This window comes from Phlebotomus papatasi, chromosome 1 (assembly GCF_024763615.1).
Source record: "Phlebotomus papatasi isolate M1 chromosome 1, Ppap_2.1, whole genome shotgun sequence".
NCBI classification, from domain to species: Eukaryota; Metazoa; Arthropoda; class Insecta; order Diptera; family Psychodidae; genus Phlebotomus; species Phlebotomus papatasi.
Genome location: NC_077222.1, coordinates 1,966,025 through 1,984,739, shown reverse-complemented (window position 1 = coordinate 1,984,739; position 18,715 = coordinate 1,966,025). Strand labels below are relative to the sequence as shown.

The following is an 18,715-nucleotide window of genomic DNA, read 5'->3' as shown; positions in this document are numbered from 1 at the left end:
GGTGAAAAACCTTCTCTCGTAATTATTGCGTATGTATCGGTTCAAAAATTCAAAATAACGAATTATCCGGTCATTGACATGCATATACGAAATGTTCATCTGGGTTCCCTTCAAAACCTATCCGAAGATGAAAGAAGTCGTTGGAGCTGTTTCCGAAGAAACTTAAAAAAAAAACTGGTTTTGGAAGGGAAAAAGGGGGTCACGGAATATCGAACGTAAATATCTCTTACAGTTAGCTTTGTAGTCCGGTAAAAAAACGTAAAAATGTATTATAGATACTGCTCTCTTTGAGTAAGAGCAGTAAAATCTGTGATTTTAGTTCAGCCTTCAGTCAGGGGTGCGCAAGAACTGTTTAAAACTAAATAAACGTCAAAATAAGTTTATTCAGATAGCGTTTTAACCATTGACGTACAAGTTTCATTTGACGTTTGTTCGGTTTCAAACGGTTCTTGCACACCTCTGCTTTAGTTCATCTTGAGGTGCTTTTAAAAGTTTTCATGTCCCAAGAAGAATTGTAGAACTAATAAGAAAAATACGTTTATATTGAATTTATGGTTATATTTAAAATAATTGAGGTTATGTTAAAAACAACAGCATTTTCAATCTATTGCGATATTGTTTCCGTTTTTTTTGGTTAATTAAAGAAAAGATTGAGGTTACATTAAAATATGGCTAATATAGTCCCTCTAGTGGTACTCTTAAGAGTCTCAATGTTTTACGCAAATTTTTGAGGTTATTTTTAATATCTTTGAGGCTATGTTCATCTCATTCATGACTCACAATGCCACTAGCGATAGTTTTACAAATCTTCAATGTTTCATTTCTACAAAATTGCAACAATTATATATATTTACTTATTGAAATATTTACATTTGTATATTTATTTACTCAAAAAGAGTTTGTTTTCGTCCAAGTCTGAAAGTGAAAATCTCTATTGTGGCATCTTTTATCCATTTATTCAATTGCATAGTCCAAAAATTTGTTCACAGTGTTTTCCCTTTCGTCTTTCGCATAAATTTATCTATTGCAACTGAATTAATCTTGTTTTTTTGTTTTTTGATAATTTTTTTTAAATGAAAAACAACTTTCAATTTCAGGGAGTCTCATTACGAAGGCCTGGCGAACACTCATGGAGGAAGTAGAACAAACAGCTAAACATATAAAATGCAATGCTGAATTCTTGGAGCTTCTGTGCCAGGACAAATTGACTCAGCTGTACCAAGACAAGCGAAAGGCTCGAAAGACATATCAAGAGGAACATAGTCGTATTGCAACTAAATTTAATCATGTAAGTTGTTTTAGAAGAACTTAAAAAATGTTGTAAAAATCTAATAAAATCGAGTGAATTCTACAACAATCAGTGGGATTAAAAATATAACATTTTATGAGTGAGGCACATTCTCAAAAAAAGTTTTAAATTAAAAATAATACACAGGCCACTGTTACATAGCGACAATGTTAAGAATTGGCAAAATTCCACAACAGTTCAATTTATTACAATTTCTGCAACATTCGCCGAGAGTAAATGATCAAAGATTATTTTCTCTGACACTATTTTAATATTCTATATTCATCATGAGATCATAAATTTCTGACATATCGAAGAGGATAGAGAGGAAAAAAAATCAGCATAGAGATGAAAGAAAGCACATATTCATCAACAATGCAAATTTCATAGTCTATTCAATATATTTTTTTTTCTGCCAAAGCCCCCCCAAGAAATATAAGGCGTGAGAAATTGCTTTTCTTCACTTTACGCCACATTGTGTTATTTTAATGTCAAGTGATGTTAATCAACCAGTCTCTTTTCATGCAAAGTAAATGGGTTTATATAGCACAAATAATACCCAATGATGGAGTTTCCACCAATAATTGAAGTCTATATCGCACAATTGCAATAAAAATGGCATTAATCATTTGTAAATTTAAGTAGTATATTTATTAAATTACCAATATCCTTAATTAATCAATAAAGTTAATAAATTTTCCTAATGGCCCCCACACACTAGACAAATTTATCGTTCATATTTGACAGTTTTTCCTACACAGCTGTAGGCAGTTTGCATCAATATGGACATATTTCTCTGGCATGTAAAGGTCATAATGGCCCCTACACACTAATGACCTCTACACACTAGAGAAATTTATGTCCATATTGAAGAAAATTCCCTACGCTAGTGTAGGAAAAACTCTTCAATATGGACATAATATTCTCTAGTGTGTAGAGGCCATAACAAATTTATGTCTATATTCGCCATTATTGAAGACATTTTGACAATCCTTCAGAGAAAAGCGTAATAAAATTGCTTCAATATCCCAAATATTAATAGAAACTTCTTACAGTGTGTAGCAGCCATAAAAGCCCCAATACTTTGAAAAAGTTTTCATCAAAATCAGACTTCAAAATAGTTTTGACGAAAATCGTCCAATGGTGTCTACACACTAGAAGGAATTTCGTCAAAAATTCCTTCTAAAAATTCTAATTCTGACGTTTCTGCCTACAAGGTTAGGGAAAATTTTCTTTAAAAAGGCATTTTTTAAAGAAATTTCTTATAATGTGTGGAGGCCAGAAGCAATTTTCGCCAAAAATCGCTTTAAAAAAATTGACGTGTCTGCCCAGATATGGGAAATTTTCTTTAAAAAACAGTTTTGAAATAAATTTCTCCTAGTGTGTAGAGACCTTAAGATGTAACAATTACTTTTTGAGCAAGAACTTCAAACTGAATTTCTTCAAATTTGAATTAAAAATTTGAAGAAATAGTCTACATATTGAACAAATTTACTTCAAAATTCTAATTTTCTGTAAAAATTTCTTTGCAATGTGTGCTTCAAAATCACCTTTTGAACCTAAATTTTAACTCAGGTTTTTTTTTTCAATGTGCAAAAGCCTTGAAAACAAGTTACTGAGGATCCAGAAAAACTAACCACAATTACCAATTCTAGATCCAAATTTCTCTTTTTCATACAATGAGAGAAATCCGAAAAATTAAAGTAACATTCAGGAAATGTTTATTTTACTCTGCAGTATTGATCTGAAATCGGTTTAAATATTATACTTTTTAGGTGTATTAGGGGTTAAAGTTACCCTTTTTCATTTCAATTTTATGCTTTAAAATGTGTAAAATTAACATTAAAAAATGTTGATATATTTTTACACCTAAAAGTGTTAATGTTATGAGGAAAAAAAGTTATTCGCACCCCCGTTTTTTTTGTCAGTGTAGAGAAAAATCAATTAACACGAAACCTTCCGACTGTTTTTGGCCTTTTTTTCCTGGGGAGTTCGGTCAAATGACAGACAGAAGTAGAGTAGAATACTCAACAATTTTTTATTGGAAAAGATGAAAAACTTAAAATTTAAACACTGAAAAATATGTTACATGTTAATTTTAATTTTTTTTTTTAAACTGATCAATTTGACCGGATCTTGATAGGTTTAGTGTTAATATTATCAATAATCCATTCAAATTTAGGCCGTAAATCTTTAAATGGAGCTTGAAAGCCGATTCGTATTCTTCAATAAAGATGTTTAATTTTAAAAGTATCAAATTCCTTTAATTCTTTAAGCTAAAATGCAACAAGCTTCACAATAAGAAGCTGAGAGGAAAATTTAAAAGTCCTCTAAGATTTTTTTTTTTAATTTTAAAAACTGCTCTGTAGTATCTTTTGAAAATCACAATTCTTCAAAGATGAAACATCTTTTTAGCCTGAATTCAAGACCGACAAGCTTTAATTTTGATACTAAATCTTTAGGTAAAATCTTTAAGCGTTCTTTGCCTTAGAATGAAGATGATTAGTAACAATGATAACTAAATAAAAAAGGCTAAAATATTCGTGGTCAGTAAAATAGTTCATTTTGGCCTGTAAAATATTGTAATACTGATAATACTGGTAATACTGAGTTTTAAAATAGTTTCATAATTTTTCCTTTGCGAACAGTATTTCATTATGCATTGAAAGTACAATATTTGGCATTTAAAAATTGATATTTACTGATCATTTTAATTAATCAACTGCTCAATACAATTACTCCACTGACATAAATTTTATTTTGCCGTTACCATAGTAACTTAAGCCAGAATTTTATTAACTAAGTAACATAGTTTTTCCGATATGTTCCCTTAAAGTTTACGGAGAATGAAAGCTTTGTTATAACAGACTTCTTTTAAACTACTCCTCAGAAAACATACGTAAGATATTTAATCGTAAGTTTCTTAAAACAAAAACGTAAGGTTTTCGTAATGTAACTTAAAAAATGATTCATTCAATTATCAACATGTGCACTGAACGCATGTGATTAACACAATGGCCGGAATTTTTCACCAATTAAGATTTCTTTCAGGTTTCTGTATATCTTGCAATTCGTATAGATTTTGATAATTTTTCCTAACCTCTTCCACACTTTCCTTATGCCTTCACTAAAAAATTTTATTTTTCCTACAAGTTATAGTAAAATTTTTATACAAGAAAATAATTAAATAAATCTTTACAAATTAACTCTTTAAGCTATTTCTGAGTTTCATTACGTCTTTTAAAAATTTATCCAAAAACCAAGTTGCGCCGTAGGAAGATTAACTAACAGATGGAGCATTTTAATTCAGAAATGGTATATTTTTCTTAAATTATTTATAATTTTTAAGCTTTAGATCCCACAAAAATAAATAAAACACGAAATGGCAGCCACATATAGGGGAAAGTGACCATGCTTGATACTGTAAAATGATGTCCAAGGTTTGTGATTATTTTCTGATTAACACACAAACCGAAGCGATTCTTGCACTATGACAAAAAAATGTCTCACTTATTAGGTTCATAATCGAACCTCAAATAATTCCTGGAAATCCTTAGATTTTCCTCAAGAAGAAAATGGAAATTCAGTAGCGATTTTTATACAAGTTGGGTCCGGGGCCTTCCTGTATAATAATTGATTCGACAATTCGGAGGCCCATTTTCACTGCAAAAAATTCACCGGATACAAAAGATTGCACATCAATATTTAGACGAAACTCTAATCTATCTGCTTAAATCGTTTATATGACTGGTTATTAGTTTTAAAATCACTTTTATGTAATTTTTCTAAGTCATGTTTTTATGACATTAGGGCGCTAGCGAAAACCATTTTTTCACTTTGAGTCCATGAAAATGTCATTCTGCAACCTTAAAATTCAGGCAACAGGGTTGAAGATTATGTCAATTGTCGATAAAATTGGCGGATTGCAATATGTGTAATTATGAAATAATCACATCTAATGATATAGTTGCCACATTAAAATTATCATTCATGGACCCTTCTTAAAATATAGGATGGACACAAGTAGAATTTATGAATTTGTTACCACCCACAAAAACAGTGTCCACCAAGTAAAAATATTTTTACATAAATATTAGTGCTGATGACCCCTCTATGTGCCTATGATAGTAGTTTTCGTGAACAGCGACATTAATTAAGAAATACTTATGAAATATCATGTATCGAAATTACAGTTTTGGGCCTATTTTTGATTTTTGCTTCCTGAAACTAGGAAAAAAGAGCTAGGATCCTAATTTTTTTAGGAAATGTAAGGCTTAGCACCAGCTATTGAAATATATTGCGATGAGTTATAACTATTGATTAACATAGGAAAAAAATAGTTATTATCAAGCTTGGATCGTATCAAGCATGGTCACTTTCCCCTACAGAGAATATATTTTTATTAAATTTAAAATTTTACTGGTGTTACAGATAGAAAATTTGTCAGAAAAATTCAAAAAATTGCGAATTTTACGTCTTTTCATAAAGGTTTTAGGAACTATTACCCTCGTGTAATTATTATAAATTTTGTGCTAATAATATAACACTAGATACTCTTTCATTTGGTAAAAGTTTTAAAATGATTGCATTTGGTTTTATACCAAAACTAAAAAACCACTTAAGAAAAAATATACCACATTTTTGTACGGAAAATGTATGAGAATGCTCTGCCCTGAGTTGCGCCCCTTCCTTTGCAAATGTGCGATATATGAAATTCAATGTTACTCACACGAGCATAATTTCATTCAACATTAATTTAATAATCATACTGAAATTATTTTATTAATCTGGTTCAATTCATTATTTTTTTTGTGCATGTTCTTTTTTTTATTACAATAAACCATGATTAAAACTGTATTAAAAATTATTTACAGCTCACGGAAGAAGTGGCAAAGAAGAAGACAGAATACCAAAAACACTTGGAGTATTACAAGGGTCTTCGGTCGAGATTTGAAGAGCATTACATTAAAGGTGAATTTAATTGCAATATAAAGCTTCTTATTTTTTTATAATCGCCAATTAACATGGTTTTCTTTTTCTTAATTAGCCGGAAGATCTGGGCGAAAATTGGACGATGTCAGAGACAAATACCAGAAAGCATGTAGAAAATTACATTTAGCCCACAATGAATATGTTCTACTGATCACTGAAGCTGTGGAAGTAGAGCAGGATTTTAGGACAGTTCTTCTACCTGGTCTTCTGGAGCATCAACAATCACTTCAAGAAGGCTTTATTCAAACTTGGTAAACAATTGGGAAAAATTTACATAAATTTATGCAAAGATAACAATGACTTTTATTGTCTCTTCACAGGAAGAATATTCTGCAAGAAGCTTGTCAACATAGTGATTTTACATCAGACAAATTTAGAGACATACAGAAACGTATTGAACACAGTATTGTCCACGTTAATCCAGCCGAAGAATATAGGGAGTTTACGGAGAAACACAAGTAAGAAATAAATAATGGAAACACATTGACATAGAACTCAGTATAAGGAAAAATATTACAATTTTTTTAAAAAAAGTTTTTTGGATTAACAATTTCACTTTTACGTCTTAGAAAACCTATAAAAACTTTAGGAATTTAAAAAAAATAAGGCTTATATTTATTTGGAAAAACGATAACCTTACAAATAAAATAATAAACTTTGAGGTTATGTTGAATATTTTTTCAAGGATTTTACAATAATTTTCGATATACATATTCTAACAAAGTTTATAAATTCGACAGAAGTTTAGGTCGTTAAAACTCTTCCCTTGCATTCGAAAAAGCAAAATTAAATAAAGGTAACACTGGCAGGACTGGAAGGTATGCAGGATTTTGAGTTTTGAGGTTATGTTAAAATATTGCAATCCCATTACTTTTAGTAGCATTCATAGAACATCCATGTCGAAGTTGAAACAATAGATTTACGTAAAAGTTTTCCACGATATTTTCTCAATTTTTGAAATATTTTCTCCAGTTTTGGGGGTTTTCCCTAGGATTTCCGCTAAGAAAATCTTCATAATTTATTTAGAAAATTTCATAAGAAATTTTCGTATAGGGGAAGGTTTTGAAGGTTCGTATTAAAAAAGGAGTCTAAGATTTAAGATTTTTTACTGAATGCCACACAAACCGAATCAATTATATCACTATATCAAAAAAAATTCTTACTTATTGGGTTCATAATTCTGCCTCACAAAATTCCTGGAAGTCCTTGGATTTTCCTCTAAAGGAAAATGAAAATCTAGTAGCATTTTTTACGAATGTGTCCGGTTTAACTCTGCTTCGTACCATTTTTTCCAACCTCTGTAGGCCTCATTTTCCCCGGAAACACTACACCGGACACAAAAATTTGGGCATCACCACTTAGATGGAAGTTTCATCTACTTGTTTTTACCATTTGTAGGAGGTATCACTCAATAAAAATAAATTTTAAGCTATTTTTGTAACACATGTTTTTTGACACTCGGAAAACCATTTTTCCCTATATTCATTCAGTCAAATTAATTGAAATTTGGTTAAAATTAAAGTTTTAAAAATTTTATTTCCAAATTTTAAAATATTCCTGTAAGAAACCGCAAAGTTTGAGGTTAGTTAGATACAAAAAAATGAAGAGAACTTCCTGAACTTTGCAGTAAGCTCCATTTTCCTTGATCATTAAAATGTTCAGTATTTTTCTGAGCTCTAATTCTGAAATTCAATTGCAATTTAAATCCCCAAAAATTTTAAGCTAGGTTTTTCAGGACAATCTGTCCTTCCGGTGAGCGTTGGAAAACTTTTGTTTTTGATTCATAGGATTTGATCAACAAATTCCGCCGCTCACCGGAAGAATAAATTGTCCTGAAAAACCTAGCTCCAGTTTCATCACCGTCGACTATCCCTTAATACAACTAAAATTTTAGGTTAGTTTGGGGTTAGTTTTGAAGAATTTTTTATTAAAAGCAATTCTTCAAATTTAAATATAGAAAATACTTTTAGAGATTATTTTAGCTTTCCGATAAGCTATGTGTTTTTTAAAATTGACTAAGAAATTCTTAAGTAAATAAGGTATTAACGATATCTTTTAATTTTATACAACAAACTTTGAGGTTATGTGACTTGACACAGATAAACTATAGATCGAAGATTCAAAATAGCCTCTATACACTAGAGAAATTTATATCCATATTGAAGCAAATGCCGTGTATTTGTGTAGGAAACACTTCATTGTTGGTTAATTCCTTAAATTCCCAGCAATGCAATTTTTCAAAATTTTAAAGTTAGATTTCTACAAAATCCGATGAAAAAGCCGTGATTAATTTCATTTTTTGTAGTTTATGAATTAGGTTAGAATTTTAGAAACCCGTAAACATTGAAATATCTCAAATTTTAAATGTATTGACATAATTTAAGGTGTTACTATGAAACAGGTCAGACAACTTAACCTCATTTTTGGCTAAAAACCCAGTCTTTCGAGCTTAAAAAGAACTTTTTACCATTTTTATGCAATTAAAAATGATTTAATTTTGCACTTTTTCGATTGTTAGCAAAGAAAATCTCAGCATAGCAAAGAAGTTCTATGTCAGTGTGTCTCAAAGCGAGTTATCATTAAATAGGAAAGTTGAAGAACCATAATTACAATGTATTTATCTGTTACTAGAACATCTCCGGCAAATCCGATCATCTTTGAGTTCGATGAGGCATTAATTGAGGACACATTGGGTAAACTCCAGCCCAATACACTAACTGTGGACAATTTAACGGTGGATTGGCTACGATCACGTTTAAGTGATCTTGAAAATTCCGTCAAAGAGACTCAAGAGAAGCAAATCAAATTGGCAGCTGAATCTGGCACACAAACCCCAACAATGCAGTCAAATAATGGTATCAATGGAATTGGCAAAGATGCCAACAAGTAAGTGATTTATTTGCCGTGGAAAATTACCCCATTTTAACTAAAACGTGAATCCACCAGGTATTCTAAAGATATCAATGCATTGCGATGTCAGGAAAAACAGACACTCAAATTAGTCGATATGATTAAGACTGCACTCAATGATTTGGGCTGCGAAGAACTACCATCTGGATGTGATGATATATCAGTAGAGCAGAATTTTATCGAGAGCACCCATGTTGATCAACCGGTAAGACTTGTAATTTTCTCCATTATTAATTCTTAGTGGAAAAATCAATGGATTGGGATTTTCTTCTATATCTAGCTCATTGTATAATACTTTGTTATTTTAGTTAGAAAAAAGGTGCTTTTGGGCAGTGGCGTCGCTAGGGTGGTTTTCACCCGGTGCGACTTTTACAAGGCGTTGACCCCTCCCCTTTGTAGTAAAATTTAAATAAATAAAATGAAAATTAGTGTTTTCTGGCAAGACTTCTCATTTTTATTACTTTGACAGTTTTTAGCAATCATAAAAGCATAAGAAAAGTTGATGTTGTGGGTGGGGACAGTAGCAACGATTAGTAGGCGTGGCCTCCGTATGGGCGTATCATTATATTTGCCCTTTCTCTAGAATTTCGAATATATTTTTTCGAATATCGTATAAAAGTTCAGGTATTAGGCGGGGACTAAATATACAAAAAATTAGCGAAGCTTCCAAATGGGCGTTGTTTTCAAGTGGGCGGAGACAAAAATATACAAGGGTGCGTTGCTTTTAAATGAACGCGGTTTTCCTTTTCGCACACTTTTTCTTTGACCAAAAATTTCAACAACTTCGTTATAGCGCATCAGGATTTGGGCGGGGCAGAATATTCGACAAATGGACGTTTCCTTTAATTTGGCGTATCTTTACCTTTTTCCTTTATTTTGAAACTCTAGTAATTTTCGGAATAGCGTAAAACATTGAAACATTGTACAGTAATGGAAATACAGAGGAAGGTTTTGCAGCTCCGTAATGTTGTAGCTTCGTAAAAGCTGATTTTTTTCCATGTTGCTAAATGAATTTCATCCAAAAAAGGCAGTGATACCCAATTTTTTTTGTCCGGTGTAATGTTTCCGAGAAAACTGTAGCCTATATAGGTGGGCAAAATGTTGTGCGAAGCTACGCAAGCCAGGGCAGTTTCGTAAAAAGCACCACTAAATTTTCATTTTTCTGTAGAGGAAAATCCAAGGATTTACAGGAATTTTGTAAGACGGAATTCTGAACCTAATAAGTAAGAGATTTTTTGACATGGTAATATGATTCAGTTTTTCCGAATTAAGGACGTGACGTTACTTAAGTCATGTTAAATTAAAATTAATACAACGATCACAATTATTAAATTTCATTCCAAAGAAATTGAATCAAGCTCTCTGCAAGAAATTATTCCAATAAAAAATGTTGTACATTTTAGAAATTAATGCATGTATTTCCATGTTTTATGGAAAGTCATGTTTCAATATGTCACGATTTAAAAAAAAAATTGAAGTTTTGAAAAGCATATTTCCATATTTTCTGAGTTTTAAACATGTTTTAAAGTTAGTCAAGCGGATATTTCGTCCATAAAAGAAAATGACCTTGAATTATTCTTTTTACCGTTTTGAATGTCAGAAGTTAATAGCCTTTAGAAGGTGTATTTCTCGACCGATTGGGGCAAATATGGGTTCATTTGAAAGGTCTTGAAATTCTGAACAAGTCTGAAGCGGGTTTAAACGGTTATGAACCGGTCATTAACCAATTATTATTTGAAACCAGGGGTGGAATGATAGCTTTTCGATACTATCGAATCGATAGTACCGATAAATCTATATCTGTTAGATTAAGTGAATGTCGACTTTTTAAGACTTCAAAGAATGAGACTATTCATAAACATCTGTATTAGTTACAGAAAGTGTAGCTATCATTTAAATTTTCCAGAATCGACAGTCGATAGTGTCGAAAATAAGTTATCATGTCACCCCAGGTGTGACATGATAATTCATTTTCTATATAGTATCGACTGTCGATTCTGAAAAAAAAATAAACGAAAACCGTACTTTTTGTAGATATTTAGCAACTGTCAAATTTTCTGAAGAATGTCACAATAAATGGCCTAACGATGCGTAAAAAGACATCATTGACTTAATCTAAGAGATATAGACTTATCGATACTATCGATTCGACAGTATCGAAAAGTTATCATTCCACCCCAGAATTCAATTATATTCTACGTAGTTTTGAGAAGGTTTTAGACCCTATCAATTAACACAAAAAATAAATCGATTGTGAACTGTTAATCCGATAAAGGTTCTACCGGTTCTACCCTTTGTAATGGCACCCAGTGAAACCTCTTGCGACGCCACTGCCGTTTGGGTGATGGTAAATAATATTGTCTAAAAAAAAAACAAAATATTCTTTTGGTGGTTGGGCATAATTTGCTTTAGGTAACACCAAGTTCATCATCATACATTTTCCAAAAAGGAGCTGAAGTCATGAGCCTTATTAGATCGCCATTCAGGCGAAAATCTCAACCACTTCCGACACCAGAACGAACTCCATGCTCCACAAGAGCCTCCCTAACAACACGATCACTTAGTAGTCTAGCATCATCCTCGGTAAATAGTTTACCAATGAGAGATCCCCTGAGTGAAGATTTTGTTGTGACTGACAATATCTATGTTGATGTTGATACTAACAATCACGCAAGAATTAATAAAAATTCAAAAACAGACAAATTCACAATAAAATACGCATCAGAGATCAAAGAACACGATCAATGTGAAACACATGCAGAAATTAACATTGAAATAGACGATTGGGAGGCATTCCCTGAGGAAAAGTGCGAATTTGCTTCATCATCAATTCAAGAAATATGCTCGGAGAAGCATAAAAAAGACGCTGAGGTAGCAAAAGAACCTGATCCCTCAACTTCTAAAGGAACAATCCTCGCTAATATCTTGCATTTTGACGATTTAATGCGAGACTTTGATATAAACACAAAATTCAAAAGTATCGGATTGAAAGGAAGTTCCAAAGTACCGAAAAACCCCGACAAACCTCCTTCTCCTCCTCCTCATCCTGGTCTTGAGGATCGAAAAAAAGGAAAATTAGTATCAATCCTTACATCATTTCGCAACAATTCCAAACAATCCTCAACCGACATTTCAAGTGAGAATACAAGTATTAAAAGTTCAATTGCGTCCAGCAATGACACATCTCTAATTATAAATGATCCGCAATCTGGCAGCCAATCCACCAAAATTCACACTGAAGATTATTTGGAGCCATTGGAGCTGAAAATCCACAAGAAAAAACTCCGTGGCTTTAGCCATATCAAGTCCAAGTTCAAATTTAATCTTCAGAGAGGCAAGAAAAGTTCCAATATGTGCCAGCACTGCCTGAGACCAATTGGTCAGACGATGCTGGTGAAAGAACTTTCTCAGATGACTAAGCATGGAGAACAAGATTTATGCAATTGTGACGCTTCATTGATTGATAATACCCAAAACATTCACAATCACTTTTACACAGAAATTGATTGCGTGAGTATTTGATGCTTTAGCCAATTTTGCATGTTTAATTTTCTCTAATAATAATAAATTTAAAAGAAAAAAAGTAGACTAAATGCTTTCATTTCAAGCTATACAATTACGGATATTTAAATGCCGGATCTCGCTTGTTTTTTTTGCATGGAGAAGAAATTATGTAAGCAATTGTATATGGAAAATTTTTTAAAATATTGCGACAACTTTTTTTTTATAAATCTTAAATGAAACCTTTCTTTTATGATTCACCATTGATCACTATGAAGACTGTGAAGCATACACGTTTCAACTGTTTCATGTACAGGGAGTTCCGGCTTAAGTGAAAACGGATTGAATGAATTTGAAATGAATTGCCTATTATTGAGGGCTCATTTATAAAATAATTTTTGAAATGCCCCTAAATATATGGAAATATTTTTCGTACGGTATATTTTAAATACATTTCTTTCGAACCGTTGATGCTGAAAATAGGCTGAAAAATTGACGCCGAAAATGTTTTCCAAACATCACGGCGTTTCTGTAACTTATTCCCAAGAGCTCTCCTGTGGGTATGCAATTTTTCTGTGTCACTGGAGTGAATTCGCGGGTTTTTTTTCAGTCCCGAGAATTTCTTTGGAAGCGGAACTCACTGTAGAGTTTTGTAATTTAAAAAGCTCCCTTAAACGAATTTAGCAAACCTAGCGGCGATTTGGCAAACTTTAGATTTTTGGAAAAGTTTTAGAGCGGTAATTTCCACATTTTTTTCATTATTAAATAATTAATTATATGATAATCTACAACAATTTTAAACTTTTTTGGATCTTTAGTGTTATGTTATTTTTTTTTAACTTTATTTAGTAAAATATTGTCTAAGCACTTAAAAAAATAAAATGCCAAAAGTTCATGAAAAATAGAACTTATTTGCATAAAAAAATGAGACAATGTGGGAGACAACGAACTGTTTCGTTAAAATTGATTAAATTTTAACAAATAATTTTGTTATAGTCGAACCATCTGTTGTGTTATTATTCATATGACAAAATATTTCGTTAAATATTTGACAAATTGATGTAGAATAAAATAAAACATATTTTGAAGGAAAAGTTTATAACGCTGTTTGTCAAAAGTTTGTCAAAAGAGTGTCTTCATGTAAAACCTGGCAAAGTTTTATTAAAAAATATGTAACAAATGTATTATGTAACAAAGTTTGTCAAAAGGATGTTGTTCCATATAAAATACTGGAAAAAGTTTTGTGAAATTGGTAAACAACATCCTTTTGACAAAATTTTATCATGATCTGTTTGCCCGCTTTATAAAACTTTTTCTTTTATTTCATATGGGAAAATACCCTTTTAACAAACTTTCAACAAGATCCAGTTAGTCGTCGATTTGGCAAAATTTATCCATATTTAGTATTGAACAACATCCTTTTGACAAACTTTTCTTGTTAAAGTAATAATTTTTTTTCTGAGTAGTACATAATCCTGTCGTTCAGTAATAACCTTTTCGATTTGAGAGATCTCACCGTTTTAGGTATTTTCTGTACCGATTCGAAGGTATATCAGAAAGAACTTACCGAAAACAAACCGTTGGAAGTTTGAACATTTAAACCGACGAGTTACACAAAAGTGAGCAAGTCCATCAAAAGGACATTTATTTTAATGAAAGTGTAAATTAAACGTTCTGCCATCCTGAAATTCAACAAAACTACACAAAAATTCACTTTTTGCAGCAAAAGTTTGCTCACTGTAGTTGGCATTGTTGACGATTGAAGTGTCAAGAATATCGAAATTCGAAATGGTAGAACAATCAGCGCTAAAGCGAGCGAATACGTGAACTTGCACTTCAGGCTTTCGGTAGATTTTCGAAAAGGTTTGGCTTGGCTTTGGAGTGGCTTTGTCTCTTCGAAAGGTTTATTACTAAACGGAGCCACGTATCTGTTCGTAAAAGTTTCTTTAAATTTTGCGGATTTTATAACCAAAGTTGAGCTCCTTTCGACAAACCTTTGCTACATTAAAAAAAATTCTTTGAACGATTTCTACTTTTAAAGATTCAGGGCTTTCTTCCGTTTTCCCGTGCATAATAAGTCGGCGACAGACGTACTAAAAACATAATGTTGACTAATGTACAATACAAAATTTTACAAACCTTTAAAGAAGTTGCATCTTTGTTGAAAGTAATTTAAATTATTTTGAGATAGATATTTTTAGATCGAAACATAAACAATCATATTCCTTAATAAATAGCATACACTCAGCCCCGGGATTTAGCACATTTCGGGACCGAAAAAAAACTTACGAAATGGCATTACACATTGCGAAAATTTGCATACCCGCAGGAGCTTTCTTTTGAATAAGTCGGTCGTAGAACGAATTTCGTGCCGAGTAATAGTAGTCAAAACAATAAGATTTAACTGTTTTACCTTAATAAAAGAAATTAAAATAGACAACTCTCCGATATCCGGCACTTCAATATCCGGCTGACAGCTGCCAAACACTGACGGTTGATAAATTCAAACGTTTTTTTTACAAAACATGCAGCTTTTCCAGCATGAATTAAAATGTTATATTTACTTTATCAAAGCCTTTGATCATGGGGGTGACATTAGTTCTGAAAAATGCGACCAGTTTTAGTGTAAATTTTTTCCTGTTTTCGTACACATTTCACGAGATATCTTCAAAACTATGTAAGTTGGCAATTTGGGGTTTTCGGTTGCCTCTTCGATATTAAATTGTCTTTTATATTGTATTAGTATTTTTTGCCAATTCATTCTACAATGACAGAAAACAGCTAATAAATTCAAAAAAATTTTCGGCACTCTAGAAACATATGGGAAACATAGGTAATATCATGCCACTACCTTTGATAGTTAATTGTGGTACAAAATGAAACATAAGCGCACCATCGAAGAAAATTCTGATGTTTTTCGTAAGAAAATAAATTCACACAGCGCAAAATAGAAAAACCGTTGCCCAGATTCAAAAAACCTAAATGTCATTTTGTCCCCACGTCAGCCGGATATCGGAGAGAGATGTGTATACATTCAGGCGTATTTCAAAAATGATTTCACAAATTGACTCCCAATATGGTAGGCAAATTTGCATAAATGTACGTGCATAATTCCCTCAGGTGCATAACCCCGAATTGCATAATGCCGGGACTGTGTATGCTTCATTAACGTGGAAACGATTTACCTGCCCCTAGCGGTGATCAATGAAACTTTGCATATTTATAAAAGTTACAGGGCATTAAATTTTCTACTTATATCATTCAATATGAGCAAAATCACATCAAAAATACCGAAAAATGTGTTTAAATCAAAAAATCTAGTAAATCAACATTTGTGAGCATATCTCTAAACCACTTCCATTGGATTCACCGGGAAGACGTGGTTGTAATGTGCGAATTGAGAGCGTCAGTGAAGTCGAACAAGACAGTATCTGATTTTTGTCTCTGATCTCAACTCCTGACCAATTGCGCGACCGGATAGAAATCTAAAAATAAAATTCCGTGCTAAAGAAATCAGCTGCTGAATTTCTCTCTCTCACTCTTTTCTTTTTTCTCAATGTAATCACAAGAATAGCCAAATGGTGAAAGAATTAATATCAAAGTTGGACGTAGAAGAAAAAAAAAACAAGTTCATTCAGTGTTCTTCTGGACTTTAGCCTTATTAGAAATAAGTGTTTTTTGCATGGTAGAACCTTATGTAGAATGCTATCAGTAGAAGAATTTGGTTTAACATCAGTGTAATTGCATGAAGTGTCTAAAATAGAACATTCTTTCTTATTTTGAGAAACAGATTCTTATTTGTTCAATTGTATTGGTTAAAAGAGGTTGTGATTATGAGTGAATCGGAAATGAGTTGTTCCTCAATGGACATTAATTTTCGTCCGAAGCCACCAGTGAGGAAGAAACGCATTAAATCCCTCCTGGTACAGCCTCAGGAATACCCTTTTTGAAGTCTTATTCACTTTACAAGCAAATTTGCAATGAATTTTTCAAAAGGAACTCTATCAACCGTACCAACCTTATCAACCAATAGAAAACGATTATTTCCAAAATGGCGGAATATCCCTAGCACTCTATTGGCTAGGTTTCCTTTTCAAAAATCCTTGCAATTTGTTTTAAAGTGAACCAGGCTTCAATATCAAAATTCTAATAATTTTTTCATCAACTTCAGATGACTCTAGCCACAAATCGGCCCCTTTACGAGGAGGAATGGTTCCACGGTGTCCTGCCACGTGAGGAAGTTGTGAGACTGCTGAAGAACGAAGGAGACTTCTTGGTCAGAGAAACCATAAGGAATGAGGAGAGTCAGATTGTGCTCAGTGTCTGCTGGAATGGACACAAACATTTCATTGTCCAGACAACAGCTGAGGGCTATTTTAGGTTCGAGGGACGCTCATTCCCGAGCATACAGGAACTTATAATGTATCAGTACACCTCAGAGGCCACAGTAACCCAGAGATCCGGAGCTATTCTCCGGAAGCCCGTCCTGAGAGAACGCTGGGAGCTAAGCAATGATGACGTGGTGTTACTAGACAAGATAGGCAGAGGAAACTTTGGGGATGTCTACAAGGCAAAGCTGAAGCCTTCAAAGAAGGATGTAGCAGTCAAAACCTGCAGAATGACCCTGCCAGAGGAGCAAAAAAGGAAGTTCCTCCAAGAGGGACGAATCCTCAAGCAATATGACCATCCGAATATTGTAAAACTAATCGGGATTTGTGTACAGAAGCAACCCATAATGATTGTCATGGAACTAGTCCCTGGAGGATCCTTACTCAATTTCCTGCGGAAGCACAAAGCCACTCACACCTCAAAGCAACTCATCTCAATGTGCAGGGATGCTGCAGCTGGGATGAGGTACTTGGAATCTAAGAATTGCATCCACAGGGATCTAGCAGCTAGGAATTGTCTCATTGGGTATGAGAACACAGTAAAGATCTCCGACTTTGGGATGTCTCGTGAAGAGGAGGAGTACATAGGTAAGATTCTGATTCCTATAAGAATAATTTTTAATTTTCCAAAACGCTTGTGGCTGAACAACATTTAAAATTTGGGCCTGCTTCCTTTATTTTATAGTTTTTTTTTATTTTGAGGTTATGTATGACCTAACCTCAAAAAGAGAGTAATTCAGTTAAATTGCAATGTAAGGTTAGTTTGATTATAACCTGGAAAAAGTCTTCAAAATTTTTTTTAGTAACTATTGCAGGATTTTTTAAACATTGTTTCTTAAATTTCGCAAAGAAAGTAACATACTGTAGTTACAATTTCATTTTTTTAGGAACATAAACGAAAAATAAAAAAAAATATAACCTCACTTTTTTCAAAATTGACTTGTTTTCTCCTATATGAACAAATTTGTGAAAAAATTGTGTATTAAGCATTTTAAAGTTTGTTTAATTCGGAGTTTAATTAGTTTTCCTGGAGATTATGGTCAGCAGAACCTAACACATTTAACTGATTTCCTCGCTAAAAAAAGTAACCTTTTTACAGAAATTAATTGCTCTATAGTTATTGTTCTGTAGTTACCAAAAACGGGTGAATTCTTTAATTCAAGAATTTTGATAAAGGTTATGTACGGCCTAACCTAAAAAATTTACATAGGTTTAATGGTATACCAATTAGCAATTTTAATATCACATGAAAATCATTTTTAGCTGAATTTTTTTTGTTATTAAATTTTCTATTCATTTGTTTATTTTTTTTTTAAATTACTCTTTGTAATTGTTCTCAATTCTTATTCGGCTAAAAGGTTAATTAAAAACTCTTAGGTTATGTTAAGCTTAACCTCAAATTTCACGAGGAATTTTAATAACGACAAAACATTTTAAGTTGTGAAATGTAGAGAAATTTTTGATCAATAGCCATGACAAGAAAAACAATATCAAATTTACCGTGAAAATATTTTTAAGGAAAAAAAAATTTGAAAAAAGATCCAGAAAATTTAAAATTATTCCTAAAATGTTCCTTAAATTCTCAAATGAAGATTTATGCATTAATTAAAAGCAAAAATATGCATATTTAGATGTT

General features: G+C 32.3%; 1 protein-coding gene across 7 annotated transcripts in view; it reads left to right on the top strand.

Annotated features, from left to right (window-relative positions):
• LOC129799873 (tyrosine-protein kinase Fer) overlaps positions 1 to 18,715 on the top strand; it is a 31,451-nt gene that overhangs the window by 9,628 nt on the left and 3,108 nt on the right. For 5 of the 7 annotated variants that reach the window (XM_055844146.1, XM_055844144.1, XM_055844143.1 and 2 more), the window contains 8 exons: positions 1,098 to 1,288; positions 6,163 to 6,259; positions 6,336 to 6,531; positions 6,601 to 6,738; positions 8,912 to 9,166; positions 9,227 to 9,395; positions 11,603 to 11,773; positions 16,863 to 17,667. In XM_055844146.1, coding sequence (XP_055700121.1) covers positions 1,098 to 1,288; positions 6,163 to 6,259; positions 6,336 to 6,531; positions 6,601 to 6,738; positions 8,912 to 9,166; positions 9,227 to 9,395; positions 11,603 to 11,773; positions 16,863 to 17,667 — 2,022 coding nt within the window. The other 2 variants (XM_055844149.1, XM_055844150.1) reach the window with 2 other exon arrangements.